The sequence below is a fragment of the Emydura macquarii genome, unplaced genomic scaffold (assembly GCF_026122565.2).
Source record: "Emydura macquarii macquarii isolate MOO-44397 ecotype Brisbane River unplaced genomic scaffold, CSIRO-AGI_Emac_v2 contig_3019, whole genome shotgun sequence".
NCBI classification, from domain to species: domain Eukaryota; kingdom Metazoa; phylum Chordata; order Testudines; family Chelidae; genus Emydura; species Emydura macquarii.
Genome location: NW_027133156.1, coordinates 5,773,659 through 5,790,421, shown reverse-complemented (window position 1 = coordinate 5,790,421; position 16,763 = coordinate 5,773,659). Strand labels below are relative to the sequence as shown.

Sequence of the window (16,763 nt, the reverse complement as noted above, 5' to 3'; positions counted from 1 at the left end):
ATGCCTTTCAGAGAGGAATGGGGAGAGGTGGGTGTATAAACGGGGAAAAAGGAGAAGACCTTTGAAGTTGCACGGGGAGAGAGTTAACAAACAATACTTAAGGAAAGCAACAACATTTTAAAGCCATCTTATTTTCACACATGCTATCCAAGTCCCAATGCTTAATTTAAATAAAGTAGGTCATGCCTACTGTTATTATACAAGAATAGATACCTATTGCTACCCAGGCATTTAGCTCTCTCCTGAAGTAGCAACTACTTGGCAGGGCTTCTTTTAAATTGTGTTTGTGATTTGCAAGCAGGAGAGGCTGCACTTTATATGGTGTCTTTCCAGCAGTATGTTAAATTCCATCAGCCAAATTCACCGCTGGCATAAGGGATGCAACCCTAACAAAGACAATGGGGTTGAGTCCACTGACACTAATGGTGAATTGATCCTATGGATTTATCTTTCATTTTCATTTCATTTCAGTAGTGCACTTTTATGTGAATAGGGGGGAAAAAAGCACAAACTACCACCAGGGGGACGGAAAGCAATTACTTTCAAGCTTTGTAATGTTCTCCTTAGTATGTTTTTTCACTTAGTTCTCTTCACTATGCAGTGGATTAAAACAGGAACACATTTCATTTTTCTTCATTGGAAGAGATCAGAAACTAACTACCGACACTGAGAAGTTGCACAAAAGAAAGTAGAGGCAGTCATGCCATCCACAAAGTGGCTATATACAATCCAATACCATAAAGTATTCAGGTTCCATTCCACGGTGGATAGGTATAGTATCATGCAGGATATGTGAAATCACACAATGCTTGTGTGCTGTACAATGCCCAGCCACAAATTGGTGGGATATAGCTGGAATTTTTTTATTTAAATATGTACTTTCTTGCTGTTTTCGGGTGGAGAGGGGAAGAAAAAGCGTTATGATTTAATTTTCTTTATTAAAATATATAGTGTTATGTCCCTCTGGCTCCTCATGACCCAGAGACATGCCACTAAACCCATCTAGATTTATACGTGTACTAAGCATTATTCCCAATATACCTCTCCAGTGCACACTTCAATAGTTCTTGTAGATTCACTGGTGTGTGTGTGTGGGTGTTCTGAATGAATCTGAACAATGGTACACATTCCATACAATGAATCTAGAAAATCGAATGCAAAGTTAAAATCCTTAGAAGAAGCGGTTGCCATGTTGGGAATTAATGAGAATGGCACTGGGGGTCTCAGGCTCATGGGTTTGGCTCTCTTAGGAGCTTTGAGGGTCTGATGGATGTAACTCTTATCACCCTACAGACAGCTCTGCAAATAAGGTGGGCGGGGGTAGCGGATGCAAGTCAGATTAGTGCAGTCTGCTGAGTCAATGACAGAAATAATTCCAGCCAGCTATTGTGATTTGCAAAGAACATTAATAGCTGATGCAGACATGTAAAGGGACTACTGCTTTAAAGCCTACTACTCTCTGAGAGTTAACATTAGATATTCCTAATGCTGCTCTTTGGAGTACCAAGGGAAGAGGAGCTTTTGTAGTTGTCTACTGCTGGACAGTATCTTGCCAACTGAGGAGCAAGGCGCCATGCAGATTATTTTACCCTCACACATTGTCATTTTCCCTTTCCATCTTTATACAGATCCCTTCCATTCCAAGCTCCTAGGGAGCTTCTTCCCAAGGTCAGTCAATGAATTCATTAAAAATATTATATTCATATGTACACACAGTGCATACAGAGAGAAAGGAGGCACAGTAAGAGAATACTGTTTATTTCTAAAAAGATAAAAAAACAGGGTTACTTACCAGTAACTGTTGTTCTTCGAGATGTGTTGCTCATGTCCATTCCCATTTAGGTGTGTGTGCGCTCCGTGCACAGTTTCCCGGAACTTTTTTGCCCTTAGCAGTCCCGGTAGGGTTGGCTCAGGCGCCCCCTGGAGTCCCGCACGCATGTTGCAGTACATAGGGCACTGCCGACCCCACCGGCCCCCAGTCCCTTCTTTCTGCCGACTCCAACAGTGGGGATGGAGGGTGGGTGCGGAATGGATATGAGCAACACATCTCGAAGAACAACAGTTACTGGTAAGTAACCCTGTTTTCTATCTTCGAGTGATTGCTCATATCCATTCCCATTTAGGTGACTAGATAGCCATACCTGGAGGTGGGTAGGAGTTAGCGTTGCGCCGCCCTGGCCAGGACGGCTCTGCCAAACCCCGCGTCCTCTCTCGCCTGTTGCACGATGGCATAGTGGGATGTAAAGGTATGCACTGTTGACCAGGTCATTGCTCTGCAGATGTCCTGCAGGGGCACTCTTCCCAGGAAGGCCGCAGATGAGGCCTGGGCCCTGGTCGAGTGTGCCGTTACAGCCCCTGGAAGAGGTACCTTTGCCTGCTCATAACAGGTCCTGATGCAGGCGGTGATCCAGGTGGAGATGCGCTGGGTGGACACAGGTGAGCCTTTCATCCGGTCCGCCACTGCCACAAACAGCTGCGTCGACTTCCGGAAGGGCTTGGTTCTCTCGAGGTAAAAGGCCAAGGCTCGTCTGACATACAGGGAGTGCCATCGCTGCTCCTCCTCCGAAGTGTGCGGTTTGGGAAAAAACACAGGGAGGAAGATATCCTGGTTATAATGAAACTGGGACACCACCTTTGGCAGGAAGGCCGGGTGGGGTCTCAGTCGGACCTTTTCTTTGTAAAAGACCGTATAGGGAGGTTCTGAGGTTAAGGACCTTATCTCAGAGACCCTTCTGGCCGATGTAACGGCCACTAGGAAGGACACCTTGCATGAGAGGACGAGCAGCGGGCATGTAGCCAAGGGCTCGAAGGGGGGTCCTATCAACATGGCGAGGATCAGGTTCAAATCCCAGGGAGGCACCGGGTCGCAGACCTGGGGATATAGCCTCTCCACACCTTTGAGGAACCTAGATGACATGGGGTGTGAGAACAGGGATCTGCCCTCCATTGGCTGGTGGAAGGCCGAGATGGCCGCCAGGTGTACCCTGAGAGAGGCCAGGGCTAAGCCCTGTAATTTCAGGTGAAGGAGGTACTCCAAAATCGCCTGAATTGGCGAGGAGCTCAGTAAGATGACCCGGGACTGAGCCCAAACTGTAAAACGCTTCCACTTGGCCCTGTATACCAACTGTATGGAAGGTTTTCTGCTGTTAAGTAAAACCTGCTGCACTTGTATGGAGCAGGATCTCTCTCCCTCTGTCAGCCACAGAGTCTCCACGCTGTCAGGTGGAGGGAGTCCAGGTCCGGGTGGAGCAGTCGACCCTGGTCCTAGGAGAGTAGGTTGTGCCGCCTTGGGAGCGGTAAGGGCGTGGCTATGGACAGGTCCAGCAATATGCTGAACCAGTGCTGTCTCGGCCAGGCTGGGGCGATCAGTATGCTGTCTGCCCTCTCTCTTGATTTTCAAGAGGACTCTGGATAGCAAGGGGACGGGGGGAAAGGCATACATGAGGGTCACCGTCCATTCTATCAGGAACGCATCGGAAATGGAGCCTGGTTCGCACCCTCGTAGCGAGCAGAACCTTGGGCATTTCCTGTTCCAGGCCAATGCGAAGAGGTCCAGATGGGGAACCCCCCACCTGTGGAAGGCAGAATCCACCACCTCCTGGTGTAACGACCAATCGTGCCGGGGAAGAAACGACCTGCTGAGGCGGTCCGCCTCGTCGTTTCTGACCCCCGGGAGGTGAGAGGCAGCTATGTGGAAGTCGTGTCTTACCACCAATTCCCAGAGCAACTCGGCTTCCTGGCACAGGGCCGAGGAGTGTGCTCCCCCCTGCCTATTCATATAGAACATGGCTGCCGTGTTGTCCGTTAGGACTTGTACTACCCTGCCCCGGAGGAACCGGAGATAGACCTTGCAAGCAAGGCGGACTGCCCTGAGTTCCCTGACATTGATGTGCAGGGAGATCTCACTTGGTGACCAGCGCCCTTGGGTACTGAGGTTGCCCGTGATGTGTGCTCCCCACCCCACATCGGAGGCATCGGTGATTAAGGGTACCGACGGCATCATCTCCCTGAAGGGAACTCCCTTCAACACTTCTCTCGGGTCCTTCCAACAGAGTAGGGAAGTCAGTAGTGGGGTGGGTAAGGTGACTATCCTGTTGAGAAGATGTCTGATTGAGGCGTACACAGAGGCTAGCCACCTTTGAAGGGGTCTGAGTCTGAGGCGAGCTAACCGCACCACATATGTGCAGGCTGCCATGTGTCCCAACAGCTGCAGGCACCGCCTGGATGTCATTGTGGGGGACCTGTGAAGGTCGTCTATCAAGGCCGCCATCGCCTCGAAGCGAGGTCTCAGAAGGAAGGCTCTGGCCTGGGTGGCGTCCAGCGTGGCCCCAATGAACTCTGTGCGTTGCACCGGGGTAAGAATGGATTTCTGCTCGTTGATGAGCAGACTCAGGTCGGTGCAAGCTGTGCACGTGAGTTCCAGGCTGTTCCTGACATTGGCCCTGGACTTGCCCCGGATCAGCCAGTCGTCCAGGTAGGGGAATATCTGGACCCCTCTGCGGCGCAGGTGCGCTGCCACCACTGCCATACACTTCGTAAAAACTCTGGGGGCAGACGAAAGACCAAATGGCAGGGCTGTAAATTGGTAGTGGGCATCTGCTACCATAAATCTTAGGAACCTTCTGTGTCCTGGGAGGATAGAAATGTGAAAATATACGTCCTTGAGATCGAGGGCCGCATACCAGTCCCCTGGGTCTAGGGTAGGAATGATAGAGGCCAGGGAGACCATCTGGAATTTTAGGCGTCTGATAAACTTGTTCAGATGGAAGAGGTCCAGAATGGGCCTCAGTCCCCCTTTGGCCTTGGGGATCAAGAAGTATCGGGAGTAAAACCCTTGTCCCCTTTCCCCTGGTGGGACCTCCTCCACCGCCCCCAGCTGGAGGAGGGAGCAGACTTCCTGAGTGAGGAGTTGCTCGTGCAGTGGGTCCCTGAAGGGAGATTGGACCGGAGGGGAGTCCGGGGGGAAGGCCATGAGCTGCAGTGCATAGCCCCTGCGGACTATACCAAGGACCCATTGGTCCGACGTGACACTTTGCCAGTGGGCGTAGTATGGCTGTAATCTGTGGGCAAACGGTCAGTTGAGAGGCAGGGGGTAAGTAAGAGTACCACCCCCTTGCACACCATCAAAAGGACTTTTTATTATTCTGGCCCTTATTCGAGCCACGGGTCCCCACCGAAGACCCCGAACGATTACGGCGGTTAGGGCCTCTAAACCTCTCCCGACCCCTTCTGGGTTGGGCGGGTCTAGGGGGCTGCCTTGGTGGTTGTTGAGGCTGCCGCTGGCCCTGAGGGCGATTTTGACGCCTTGGCAGCCTGAGGGGTGTAAATCCCCAGGGAGCGTAGCGTGGCCCTCGAGTCTTTGAGGGCGTGTAACTTGTCATCAGTGCTGTCCGTGAAAAGTCCAGCTCCATCGAAAGGAAGATCCTGAATGGTGCGCTGGGCTTCCTGGGACAGACCCGACAACTGAAGCCACGAGGCCCTCCTCATGGTGATGGCCGATGCTATGGCCCGACTAGCGGCATCCGCCGCGTCGCTGGAAGAGTTGAGGGCTGCTCCTGCCACTGCAGCCCCTTCCTCTATTACCGCCATGAAGTCCGCAGTCTTATCCTGGGGCAGGACCTGTGGAAGGACCTCAGCAAGCCTCTGCAGCGAGGACCATAGGTTGAGGTTGTACCTCCCTAGGAGCGCCTGATGGTTGGCGATCCTCAGCTGCAGAGACACTGTTGTATAGGCCTTGCGGCCAAAGAGGTCCAGTTTCTTACCATCCTTATTTTTTGCGGTGTTGGCTTGACCCCCTTGTCTCTCTCTCTGGTTGACAGCATCAACGACCAGAGAGCACGGTGCCGGATGGGTGTATAAGTACTCCACCCCCTCCACGGAGACGGAGTACTTCTTCTCGGCTCCCTTGGCAGTGGGAGGAACCGAGGCTGGAGTCTGCCAAAGGGGCTTGGCCACCTTGAGCACCCTCTTGTGAATCGGGAGGGCTACCCTAGATGGACCTACCATCCCCGAGGCTCCAAATAGGGGGTCCTCCTCCTCGGAGAGCTCTTTGAGATCTAGTCCCAGGTTACCAGCGACTCTTTTTAGCATGTCCTGGTGAGCTCGAAAGTCCTGCCATGGACCTTTGCGACCCCGGAAGGTGACGTCATCGGGGGATGAGGAGGACGAGGACTGAGGAAGGGGCCCTGTGGAGGGGCCTTCCCTCCGGATCGGATCCCTCGTCCAAGGGGTGATTCCTTTCCCTGTGGGACGCTGGAGGCGGAAGCGGTGGTGCCCCAGATGATTTGAGGGAAACCGTCGCCTGTCCCACCTGCGTACCCCAGGGGCCCCAATAAGGCCACTGCCAAGGTCCCTGGGGCCATTGTGGAGCCGGCATCGGCGCCGAGTGGGTCACCCAGTGCCGTGATCTAGACCCGGACCCACTGGAGCGGCGCTTGCTCCTGGTCTTGGGGGAGCAGCTCCGGGAACTAGAGGACGACGGCGAATGTTGGTGCCGTCGTGAGTGGTGCCGGCGGGAGGAAGAGGTGCTCGAGCCCGAGTGTCTCCTTCCTCTTGAGGATTTCCGACGGCGTTTGCCCCCTTTAGGTGACCGGGAACGGTGCCGTCGGTGCCGGCGAGAAGATCGGGACCGGGATCTGGATCGGTGCCGAGCTGCAGAACGGGACCGAGCGTGGGATGGACTATGCGTCAGTGCCCGGAGAGTCGGTGCTGAGGGCGCCGGTGCCGGAGGCAGCGGTGCCGATGACGCCGGTACCATGAGTAACGGTGCCGATGACGCCGGCGCCGTGTGTAGCGGTGCTGTGGTCAGCGACGGTACAGCTGGCTTTGCCGCAGATGGCGATGACGGAGTCTGCAGTGGCGGCGGTGCCGGTGACTCAGGCTGTGCCATGGAAGGCACCGGGATCCGCACCGGACTGGGTGCCGGGGATCTGGACCGGTGCCGGGCGTTGCGGTGCCGAGCCGGGCTGTCGAGGGATGATGGTGTTGTCGTCCCTCGAGAGCTCCTCGACCGACCACAGTCCCGTGGCGTCGAGGAGCTAGACTCGGTGCCGGAGCTGGGAGGGGAGCCCGCACTCTCAACCCTTCTTGGCCGTCTGGGGGGAGACTTCTACTCCTGTCTCCGCCACCCACTGGGTCCACCCATTGTGGGCTTACCCCGAGACGCAGGTCCCATCCTCGGCCGAGGGTGGGACGGTGGCGTGGGCAGGTCCATGAGGGCGTGTGCCGCGGCGAACGCCTCCGGCGTCGACGGCCCCTGCAAGGGCTCTGCCCCACTCCGGGGAATTGGGGAGGGCTCCTTGCGTGGAGATGCCGGTGCCGGAGAAGTCTCGACGGCATGTGGCTGGGGCATCTCCGGACTCCCCCGGTGCCGGGTCGGCGGTGCGGAGGAGTCCCGGCGCGCTGTCTCCTTGCGGCGCTTCGGTGCCGGCCCCTTGGATGATGATGTCGGTGCCGGTGGAGCGCTCCGCACTGAGGAGACGCTCGGTGCCGCAGATGACCGCGCTGGCTCGGGGTCCGGACGTAGAGCGGACTCCATCAATATTGTCTTCAGCTGCGCCTCTCTCTCCTTCTGGGTCTGCGACTTGAAGGCCCTGCAGATTTTACATCTGTCCCTGCGGTGCTGCTCCCCGAGGCATCAGAGGCAGCGTGAGTGAGGGTCACTCACAGGACCGGTTTAGCACATTCGGTGCAAGGCTTGAAACCTGTTGAGCCAGGCATGGCCCAACGCAGAGAGAACCCCTGAGTGTTTTCCAAACTATCTAACTAACTGAAAACGATTTGTAGAACAAAGACCTAAGGGTTTGCGACTTGTAAGTGGGGTCGGCAGTGCCCTATGTACCGTGACATGGGCGCGGGACTCCAGGGGGCGCCTGAGCCGACCCTACCGGGACTGCTAAGGGCAAAAAAGTTCCGGGAAACTGTGCACGGAGCGCACACACACCTAAATGGGAATGGATATGAGCAATCACTTGAAGATAGAAGGAATAGTAACCTCCTTCAGCCATCAGGATACTGTAATAGTTGACCTCCTGCATCCTGCCTTTGATTTTCTCCTGAACCCAATCATCTTTTGTTGGCTAATTCCCAGCATATTTTCCTCAGGCCGGCGGGCTGGCACGGATGGCTAACAGCTGCCAATATTTGTCACTGCTGTCGGTTAAGAAATATACTAAGGTTAGATGCCAGGTTCCATCCCACCCAAGGTGCTGAATGCATTAACTTTCCAGCATACTCAGCCTTTGGCAGCCTGAATCTCTCTCTCAGCCTGCATTTCTCCTTGGAAAGATTAACTATCCCAGGGGTGAGTCCATGCAAATTAAAGAAACAGAGGACAGATTTCAGGGACTGGTCATCATGGAAAAATGGCAAATTTCACAATGGGACCCAAGTTAACGATAAAAGGCTCTAAGAATGCAAAGGCATTTACTAAATAGTGTGAGCTATCTCACTTCTAAAGATTATTCTCTTAACAGTAAAAAACAAAAAAACAAAAACAAAAAAATACATCATTTTCTCTCCTGTTGGTGTTTATTAGCCTTAGAAATTTCTATTTAACTACTCAGCAACAGCTGTGGATTTTTTCTGGCATAAGTCCATTTCAGACAATAGAGGCACTGAGAACCACAAGATCAAACAGATTCAAGGGAGGAAAGGGAAACAGGTAGAAAAGTTAACTGAGGATGAGAAAATCATTCTTATAATGGCAGTGGTACCTGCAGGTCAGCTGGTAGAGAGAGAGAGACAGACAGACAGAATCTGCCATTCCAGGTTTCTGCATCTAACACCTGTAATTCAAAAATGCCACACAGAGAGAATTCCATGGTGTTCAGGAAAGTTACTTAATACTCTTAAAGGATTTGCCTTCTTTGATCTTCTAAAAATTGTTCCAAACACTAAAATTAAAAGAAAAAAGAAAAACTGAAAGCTGACCTGTGGATTCTAACTTTGGATATTTTAGCTGGGCATTCTTATTTTCTTGTGACTGTTTTTTATTAAAGGCTTTCAGAGCTTAATTGAAGTCTCAGTTTTCAGGAAGAAAAGAGAAATGAGATATATAATCAATGCTTTTCTTCTGTTCAGCTTTCGGCTTCTAGACAGGGACTAAATGCCTCTGCACTTTTATTGGCAAAGGAAGGCAGGTAATAACAGTGAATAAGAAACCTATTCTTAGAAGTACTGGCTGTTTCTCAAGTGAAGTACCACTACAGCATGAATGACTCAATCATCTACTCAAGAGCTATTACTTGCAGCAATGAAGCAATGTTAATTGGATAATGGCCTGCTGCCAGCTAATATTGGCATGACCTACAATACCCTTGGCTGACAGCCACATATGTCTCTCTATCACACCTTTTTTTGTAATCTGGTGGGAAGTGGAAGCCATTAAAAAAAACCTCCCAAGTGATATTTAACTTTTTACCATGAATTAAAAGCTTAATTAAGTGCCTTGTTAAAGGAAGGAAGACCAGTTTCTGTGATTAAATAAAACACAACAGTTCGAGATATGGATCAAATGAGTAATTATAGAAACTTAATATTTTTCAAGAAAAGAATTAATTTGGCTCACTTTAACAAGAGCTGCTTGGATAAGAACCTATCAGAAAACTAGTAAATATAGGACAGGTAAAGAATAAATGTACTATTTTTGGAGAACAAATAAAAACAAGTTAGGGGGAAAAACTTTTATAAAATTAATCAGTAGCATTCATAGAAGTGGTTCTTAGTAATTCTACTCTGCAGCAATCTCTAGATTTATTACAAGCTTATTTTTCTGAGGACTTATTTCCATGCAAACTAACTAATGGTGTTATTTATAATTTAGTTAGATCAGTGCAAAAGGCTGTGTGGACACTTGAGTCCACATAAAAATAGCCTATACTAATTTGGCTTAAGTTGATTAGGAAAAGGTTTAAACTAACTTAAAATAAGCTCTTATTAAATCAACATAAGAGCATTACAACAAGGTTTTGCACTGGTTTAAAAACTAATTTAAATTAAACCAGTTCCACTTTCTGTGTGTAGACAAGATAGGATATTTCAGTAATTTCAATATGATAGAAATGAATGATTTTGTTAAAATAAAAATGATTTCAAATCAGTCCATCCATTGTTTAAACTAGACAACCATTATAAAGTTGACAAAAGGTCCAGATGTCCTAATTCTAGCCTCTAAACAAAAAACAAATCTGCAACTTAGTCTTCAAAGGAAGATTTCTTACTTTGTATAGTTAAAAATAAGCTTCTGTTTTAACAAACAAAACAAACAAACAACAGAGTTCATATGAACTAAGTATTGACATAAGGTAAGCATTTGTGGTAACTGCTTTTATGCTTTTCTCTACGCCAGTGCCACATTCAAGCCTTAACTGGACATTAACTCCTATTTTTATGATTTCACATTTCTGCCATTTCAAAGCACAAAAAACCCTAAAATCTGATGCTTGTGTGGCTGGTTTAGAAATATTTTTGTTATATTACAAGTGATTCTGACGCTTTAGTGAGTTTTTGAGCGATTAGTGCTATTTTAAAAGGATAACTTAAGGGTACTTTTGTTCTTGTGGTACCAACTATATCCCAAGGTAAATGAGCCTTTTCTAAAAACATCATAGTGTTAAGTGCTTAGAGAAAACCTCTGGGTCTGAAAAGTTCTTAGCTAGGATACAGCTATTATCTAGTGAACTAGAAAGACTGCAAAACTATCATAATAAAAGTGTAATTAAATACTTTATCCTCTTTTCCTGACCCCTTTTGCAAAAACTGGAAGTTTTCTGATTCTGCTAAAGGAAGCAAGAAGTTATTAATGGCACACAGCTTCAAATATATACGTATAGGAGCCTATCAAAGCAGACAGATTAGAACAGCCAACAAAAGTAGAGACATTTGCATATGCACTGTTTAGCAACTGAGACATTACTGTACATGATTATGCAGATCTTTGTGCTCCAATTGGCTAAAAATTGTTGTTAGACAATTAAAGTTAACTAATTTACATACAGATAGTTATTCAAATAAACCAGTGATTGAACAAAGCAGACCTCTTGGCCAATCAGCACACAGGGATTTACATAATTAAGAAACAAGTACCTGTACCGTATCCCTGCTGTGACTGAAATAGAATTCTCTCAGTCAATCTAAGAAAAAGTAAAACATTGTTGCCATGTAATAAATCCAGGTAGATAGAAAATTGACATTTATCCCTTACATAGTATTTTATATTTTCAGACCACTGCAAAATATTAAAAGTCAGATTCTCTGCTGGTATAATTCCACGGACTTCAATCTGCAGTAGCAGAGAATTTAGCCCTAAATCTGTACAGGTATTTTGAATTTTCCTTTTTTTTTTTTTAAGTAACAGTCTCACACTAACCTGAAAATAATGCTTATACTAATTATTTTATGGTGATTGTACATAATAGATATCATGTGTGACGCTGGCTGGATTAGGGGAGCCCTTGAGGTGTATTCAGGAGCTATGATTACTCCCTTCTACACCAATCTCGCGTTGGGGGTGTGATGCTGGCTGGATTGGGGGGGAGCATTTATTATTATTATTTAACATCAATATGTCAAAATCATCATAACTCATGTGAGATATGCTGTGTCAGGTACCATTAGAAAGGCTATAATGTGCTAAGTAAGATGACAATGTTTATGTTCATGTGTTATATGTGTAATGGAAGTTATGGATATGTTTGATATATCTGTATTTCAAATTGTGCTGTGTCTGGGCAACACCCCAGACAGGATGGCTGCAGCACTAACCTGCTTAATAGCCCATTAAAGAAATTCACAGGTACAATGGTCCCAGGGGGAGAAGCCAGGGATATACCTGATGAGTCACCAGGACTTGCCCATGTGACTCTGGACTCCATCTTATTCCTGTAAATTTCCACAAGAAGCATGGCAAAGGCCAAAAGACATAAAAGGCAGCTGCACCACATCCATTTTGTCTTCAGTCAGTCTTTAGTCTCCAGCCTACCTCTGGATCAACTCACCTACAACTGAACTGAACTTAAGCTGTGAAACAAAGGACTGAGACCCATCCAGGTACTGGATGTATACCAGAGGGACTATACAAGCCTGTAAACTCCGCAATTCTACTGGAAACCTGATGTATATGGACTTTCCAGTTATTTGTATGTATGTGATTGCTTTAATCCTTTACCATTTCTCTTATAGTTTCTTTCTTTCTTTTTATAATAAACCTTTAGTTTTAGTTACTAAAGGATTGGCCGGCAACGTGGTATTTTGAGTAAGATCCAAACTTATATTGATCTGGTACTGTGGCTGATTCTGTGGGGTCAGGAGAAACCTTTTTGGTAAAGAACATAGAGTTTTAAATAACTGATCTCTTTACTGGACCTAGTGGCTGATTGGGAGCCAGATACTGAAATGCAATAAAGGGGGCTGTGTATATTTTTATTTTGGCTTCTTGATTACCAGTGTGGGGAATCAGAAGCACTGTTTGTGGCTGGTTGGGAAGTCTGACTTCAGTGTCACCCACCAGTGCTGGGAGAATCTGCTCTCCTTTTACAGCATGCCCTGACCTTAGCATTTTCAGGTGGCTACCCTAGGCTCGGACAGGTCACATCATGTATGGTTGGAATGGTGTTTTTTATGTGATTGGAATAGTCTTTATTTTTAATAGCAGTGTCACAAGATAGTTTAAAAAAAGAGAATATGAAACCTACCAAAAGTTACTTTGCAATAGACAGACTGCATACACCATTGAGTTAAACAGGTTTTTCCATAGAAAGATTAACAAATTTGTGTAGAAATATAATGCAGGTACTGGTGTTTCCTATATGATATGCATGAAGTCTTATGCAAATAGGCTGGACTACAGTTCATTTATGATGAACTATTTTTTACCCCATTTTATTTTTAGTTTGCAAAGTCATGATGAAATGAATCAGGTACTTGCATCACCTCTTTCAATTGGGCTGCTTATAAATCAAGGTAACATGCAATAATACAGTGTAGAAATGTAACGAAATTCTAGTCCAGTGTTTCTCAATTAAATTTGGCCACGGAACCCTTTTGAACTCGATAAATAATTGCGGAACCCCCCACACTCTTAACAGTATTTTTACATATGGGGCCAAAAAAAATGTCGAAATAAGCAAATTATATACAAACAACTAGGTCAGCGTTTCTCAATTAAATTTCCCTGCAGAACCCTTTAGGCTCCGCAGGGAAATTACACTCATACTCAATACCCTCCGCCGAAAAATCCGGGACATCTTCCCTTTTTCGGCGGCGCAGAGAATAGCTGCTCTTGGTGGCGCGATGTCACTTTCTCGCGGAACCCCAACAGTGTTCCCGCAGAACCCCAGGGTTCCGCGGAACACCAATTGAGAAACACTGTTCTAGTCTATGACATGGTTTAAGTGATAATTGTACTGCTTAGGGTGCAGCTTTTTGACTACCTTAAAACACAAAGGTAATGTACAACAAAACATGCATTAAAGTAACATTAAGGTCAGTTTAAAACCTTCAAAAGCAAAGAAATGTAGAAGTAACCTGAAAAATATATTTGAAAAACAAGAACTAAGTCATTAGACACAGAATTATCTGAAGTAGCCAAAGGAAAAGGGGTGTTCAACCCATAAGTGACTGAAGTTTATTGTTTTAGTTTCAGGATTCATGAAGTCATGTTGACTGAGTTCCATCGTCATTTACTAATTTGCACCATGATGTAACATCAGAGCTATAGTATTATTATTGTTAATACTATTAAAATCAACAATAAATGGTGCCAGAGTCGAGCCAGCCCACAGGGAATCAGGTAAGTGGCAGTTTTATGTAAATGCCATAATTTAAAAAAATGTTATTTTCATTCCAATGGGTATAAAGTAATTAATGTTGAAACAATTTGTTAGTCTCAGATCATATCCTAGAACACCATTCTTCTTGCTCCATGGAACTCCATGAATAACATTTGTACTAGCATTGCATGCCTGCACAAGAGAGCATAGCAGTGCCAGCGCAGCAGATGAATTCCCTGGCACAATGTACTTCCACCACAAAGCAGTGGGAAGACGACTATTTTGTGACTCTGATATGTCCAGGGATTACACAAAGCCACAAGGGAGACCTGTGGTAGCTGTTATGTCAGATTGATGCATGCTACGGAATATCAATGGAGTGGGAGCCAGCAGATGTAATTTCATGAGAAACCAAAAAAAAAGGGTAAACTTGCCAGTGAACTCTGTCTTTAACACCCCCCGTCCATTACTATTTGGGCCATTCTGCATATTTAATAACTATAAAATTATTCTCCAAAAGAATTTGTTCAGCACATTTTTCAGCATAAATCACATTGCTTGAAGTAGTTAAATATCATTCTAGTGAGGAGTGGAAGGTAAAGGAAACAAGGCTGACCAAGAGATACAGGGAAAGGAACAAGAAGAACCAGAATACTCACTACTGAAAAAGGGAGGGGTACAATGAGACTCAAAATAATGTGACAATTCAAATGATTTTTAAACAATAATCCACTTTCTGAGAGCCAAATGGCCCTTTAAAATTTCCTGTCTAGAAAACCAGAAGAATATCAGGGTCCAGATAATGTGCTGAATGGAGCTACAGTCATTAAGTGACCTCTGTTTGGGTACTACTCTTTCAGCAGTGGTGAGAAAAGGAAGCTCAAACATCTTAAAGCTTTGCTATAGTAACTGGTTAGAAACGCTAGCTGCTTTTTTCTAGCAGAGATGTTTCTGTGAATATGTTCATTCTTTAACTCTCAAGGGGCATCCAACAATTCTTAGCCAACCAAGAGAGAAAAATCATAGCAACCATCATGCAGAGAGAGATCCTAGAATCTGGATTTATCTTTTAAGACCTGGAGGGTTAGCTGGATAGTAGTGAGTACACCATGAGCTTTTTACTGCGATGTAAGAGAGGTTTGTTTTTATAACAGAAGAATGATGACATACTGTACCTCCTCTGGCAGGCTAACAACCAGGTCATTTTCCGTCTGCCCAACCAGCGCCTGCAAGAAGTATTCACTGCAAGCAGCCAGCACAGCCCGGTGGGCTCGAAACTCTTTCCCTTCCACAATCAAAGTCACATCACAGAGAATATCCTGCTTCCGCTGGTCATTTAGGCACAGGAGGATATTGGTACAATGGACTGTTGACTCATACACATACATGGGGGATTCAGTCTTCTCATCCACAGACATTCCGTTCACACCCTAAAATAGAAACAAAAACAATAAGGAGAGATATTGCTGTTATTACAGTTATCACAATTTTAATAGAGTGAGGGAGATTACATCATAATTCATGTCCTGCAAGATTTAGGCAGCGAACTGCAGAACTGCTGATCAGCACATTAATTCTTACTCCGAACAAAGAGCTCAGAAAAGTTATCTGGAAAGATGCTTACATTACAAGCCTTTATTCTACCCCACTTAGTAGGCTTTGTTTCCCTCACAATTAAAAAAAAAATCAAACTAGACTTCAGAGTCGTCCACAAAAGACCTACAAATAAAAGACTACCAATAAATACTTAATTTTTTAATTTTATAGGTAATTACACACAAAACTTTGGAAAATTACAGCAAAAATAAAAATATGAGTATATCTTCCAGAGAGAGAGCAGGTTTAGACCTTTGTCCTTTTATTGTTGTGTTATAGCAAGAAGCTTGACATTTCAGTTGAGATATGTACATTCAGATGGACAGTGCTTTTAGAATTTATACTGAAAACCCTAGCTTCACTGAGTAGGAGTTGGGAGCTGTACTTGACAGAGAGAACCCACCAAACTTCAATTATCTTATTTCCTATTGTCTCAGTGAGAGATCTCAGGAAGATTTTTAGAAAATTTAGAATTCCTTTATTCCCAGGTGTGCCTGAAGCAATACAAATTCATTGGCTGTCTGAGACATTTATGGAGAAAGGAAGAGTAGTTTTTATTTCTTAACTTTCCAAATTAAGAATCCAACGTCTTGGCCTCATGCTCATGTGTGTGTGGGAGAAACTCTAAGTGCGGGCAAAGCCCCAGTGAAGTCAATAAGGTATCATGTGGGTGCAGGAGAGTTTGCCTTGTCTGGAAATTTGTAGAACTGTGGATTAAATAGATGATAAAAAGTTTCTTTTTACTGACTAAGCATTTGTATGACACACAATATTCACTGCAAAAGTGAGAACTGGGAGATTCCTTATCTGTTCCTGATATACAGCTCACTGTACATTTGAACAAAATGATTTTTTCTTCACTTATCTTAAACCTCATCACTTCAGGAACGCCACTTGTATCTGAATAATTACAATGATTCATTCCCCAACCCTCCATATCTTTATGATGAGTTCTGTTCAGCATTGTAGTCAATCTGACTGTTTTCTTTGTTTTCTTATTCTAATTTCTGTTGCTAGAAAAAAAATGGAAATGTATTCTATGCTATATTTAGGATTGGCAGGTAGAATTCAATTTTTATTTTTTGGTTATTTCAGTGGATAATACTGATGTTTATTTTTAATCTTTTTTTTGATAATCAATTTAAACTCCCACAGTTGCAGGAAATTATGGGCGGTGGGGGCGTCTAAACAATAATTATTTACTGATATTAGACATTCAGATCGAAAGAGTTAAAGCTTTATAACCAATAAAACACAAGTTGTCAACATCACATACCAAAATACACTAAGTAAATATCCTTAAATCAAACTCTAATCAATTCTCAAGAAGCATTTTTTTTTCTTTGCCTATCTGTACATTTCAGTTATCATTGATGGAAATTTTGTTGTTAGTTTGTG

The 16,763-nt window shown here is 45.4% G+C and overlaps 1 protein-coding gene across 1 annotated transcript in view; it reads right to left on the bottom strand.

Moving 5' to 3' along the window:
* The window catches only part of BACH2 (BTB domain and CNC homolog 2), a 245,118-nt gene that overhangs the window by 44,080 nt on the left and 184,275 nt on the right, over nucleotides 1-16,763 (bottom strand). The window contains exon 4 of the mRNA XM_067530010.1: nucleotides 14,945-15,199. Within this exon, the coding sequence (XP_067386111.1) occupies nucleotides 14,945-15,187 (243 nt within the window). The 5' untranslated portion in view covers nucleotides 15,188-15,199. The remainder of the gene's footprint in view (nucleotides 1-14,944; nucleotides 15,200-16,763) is intronic.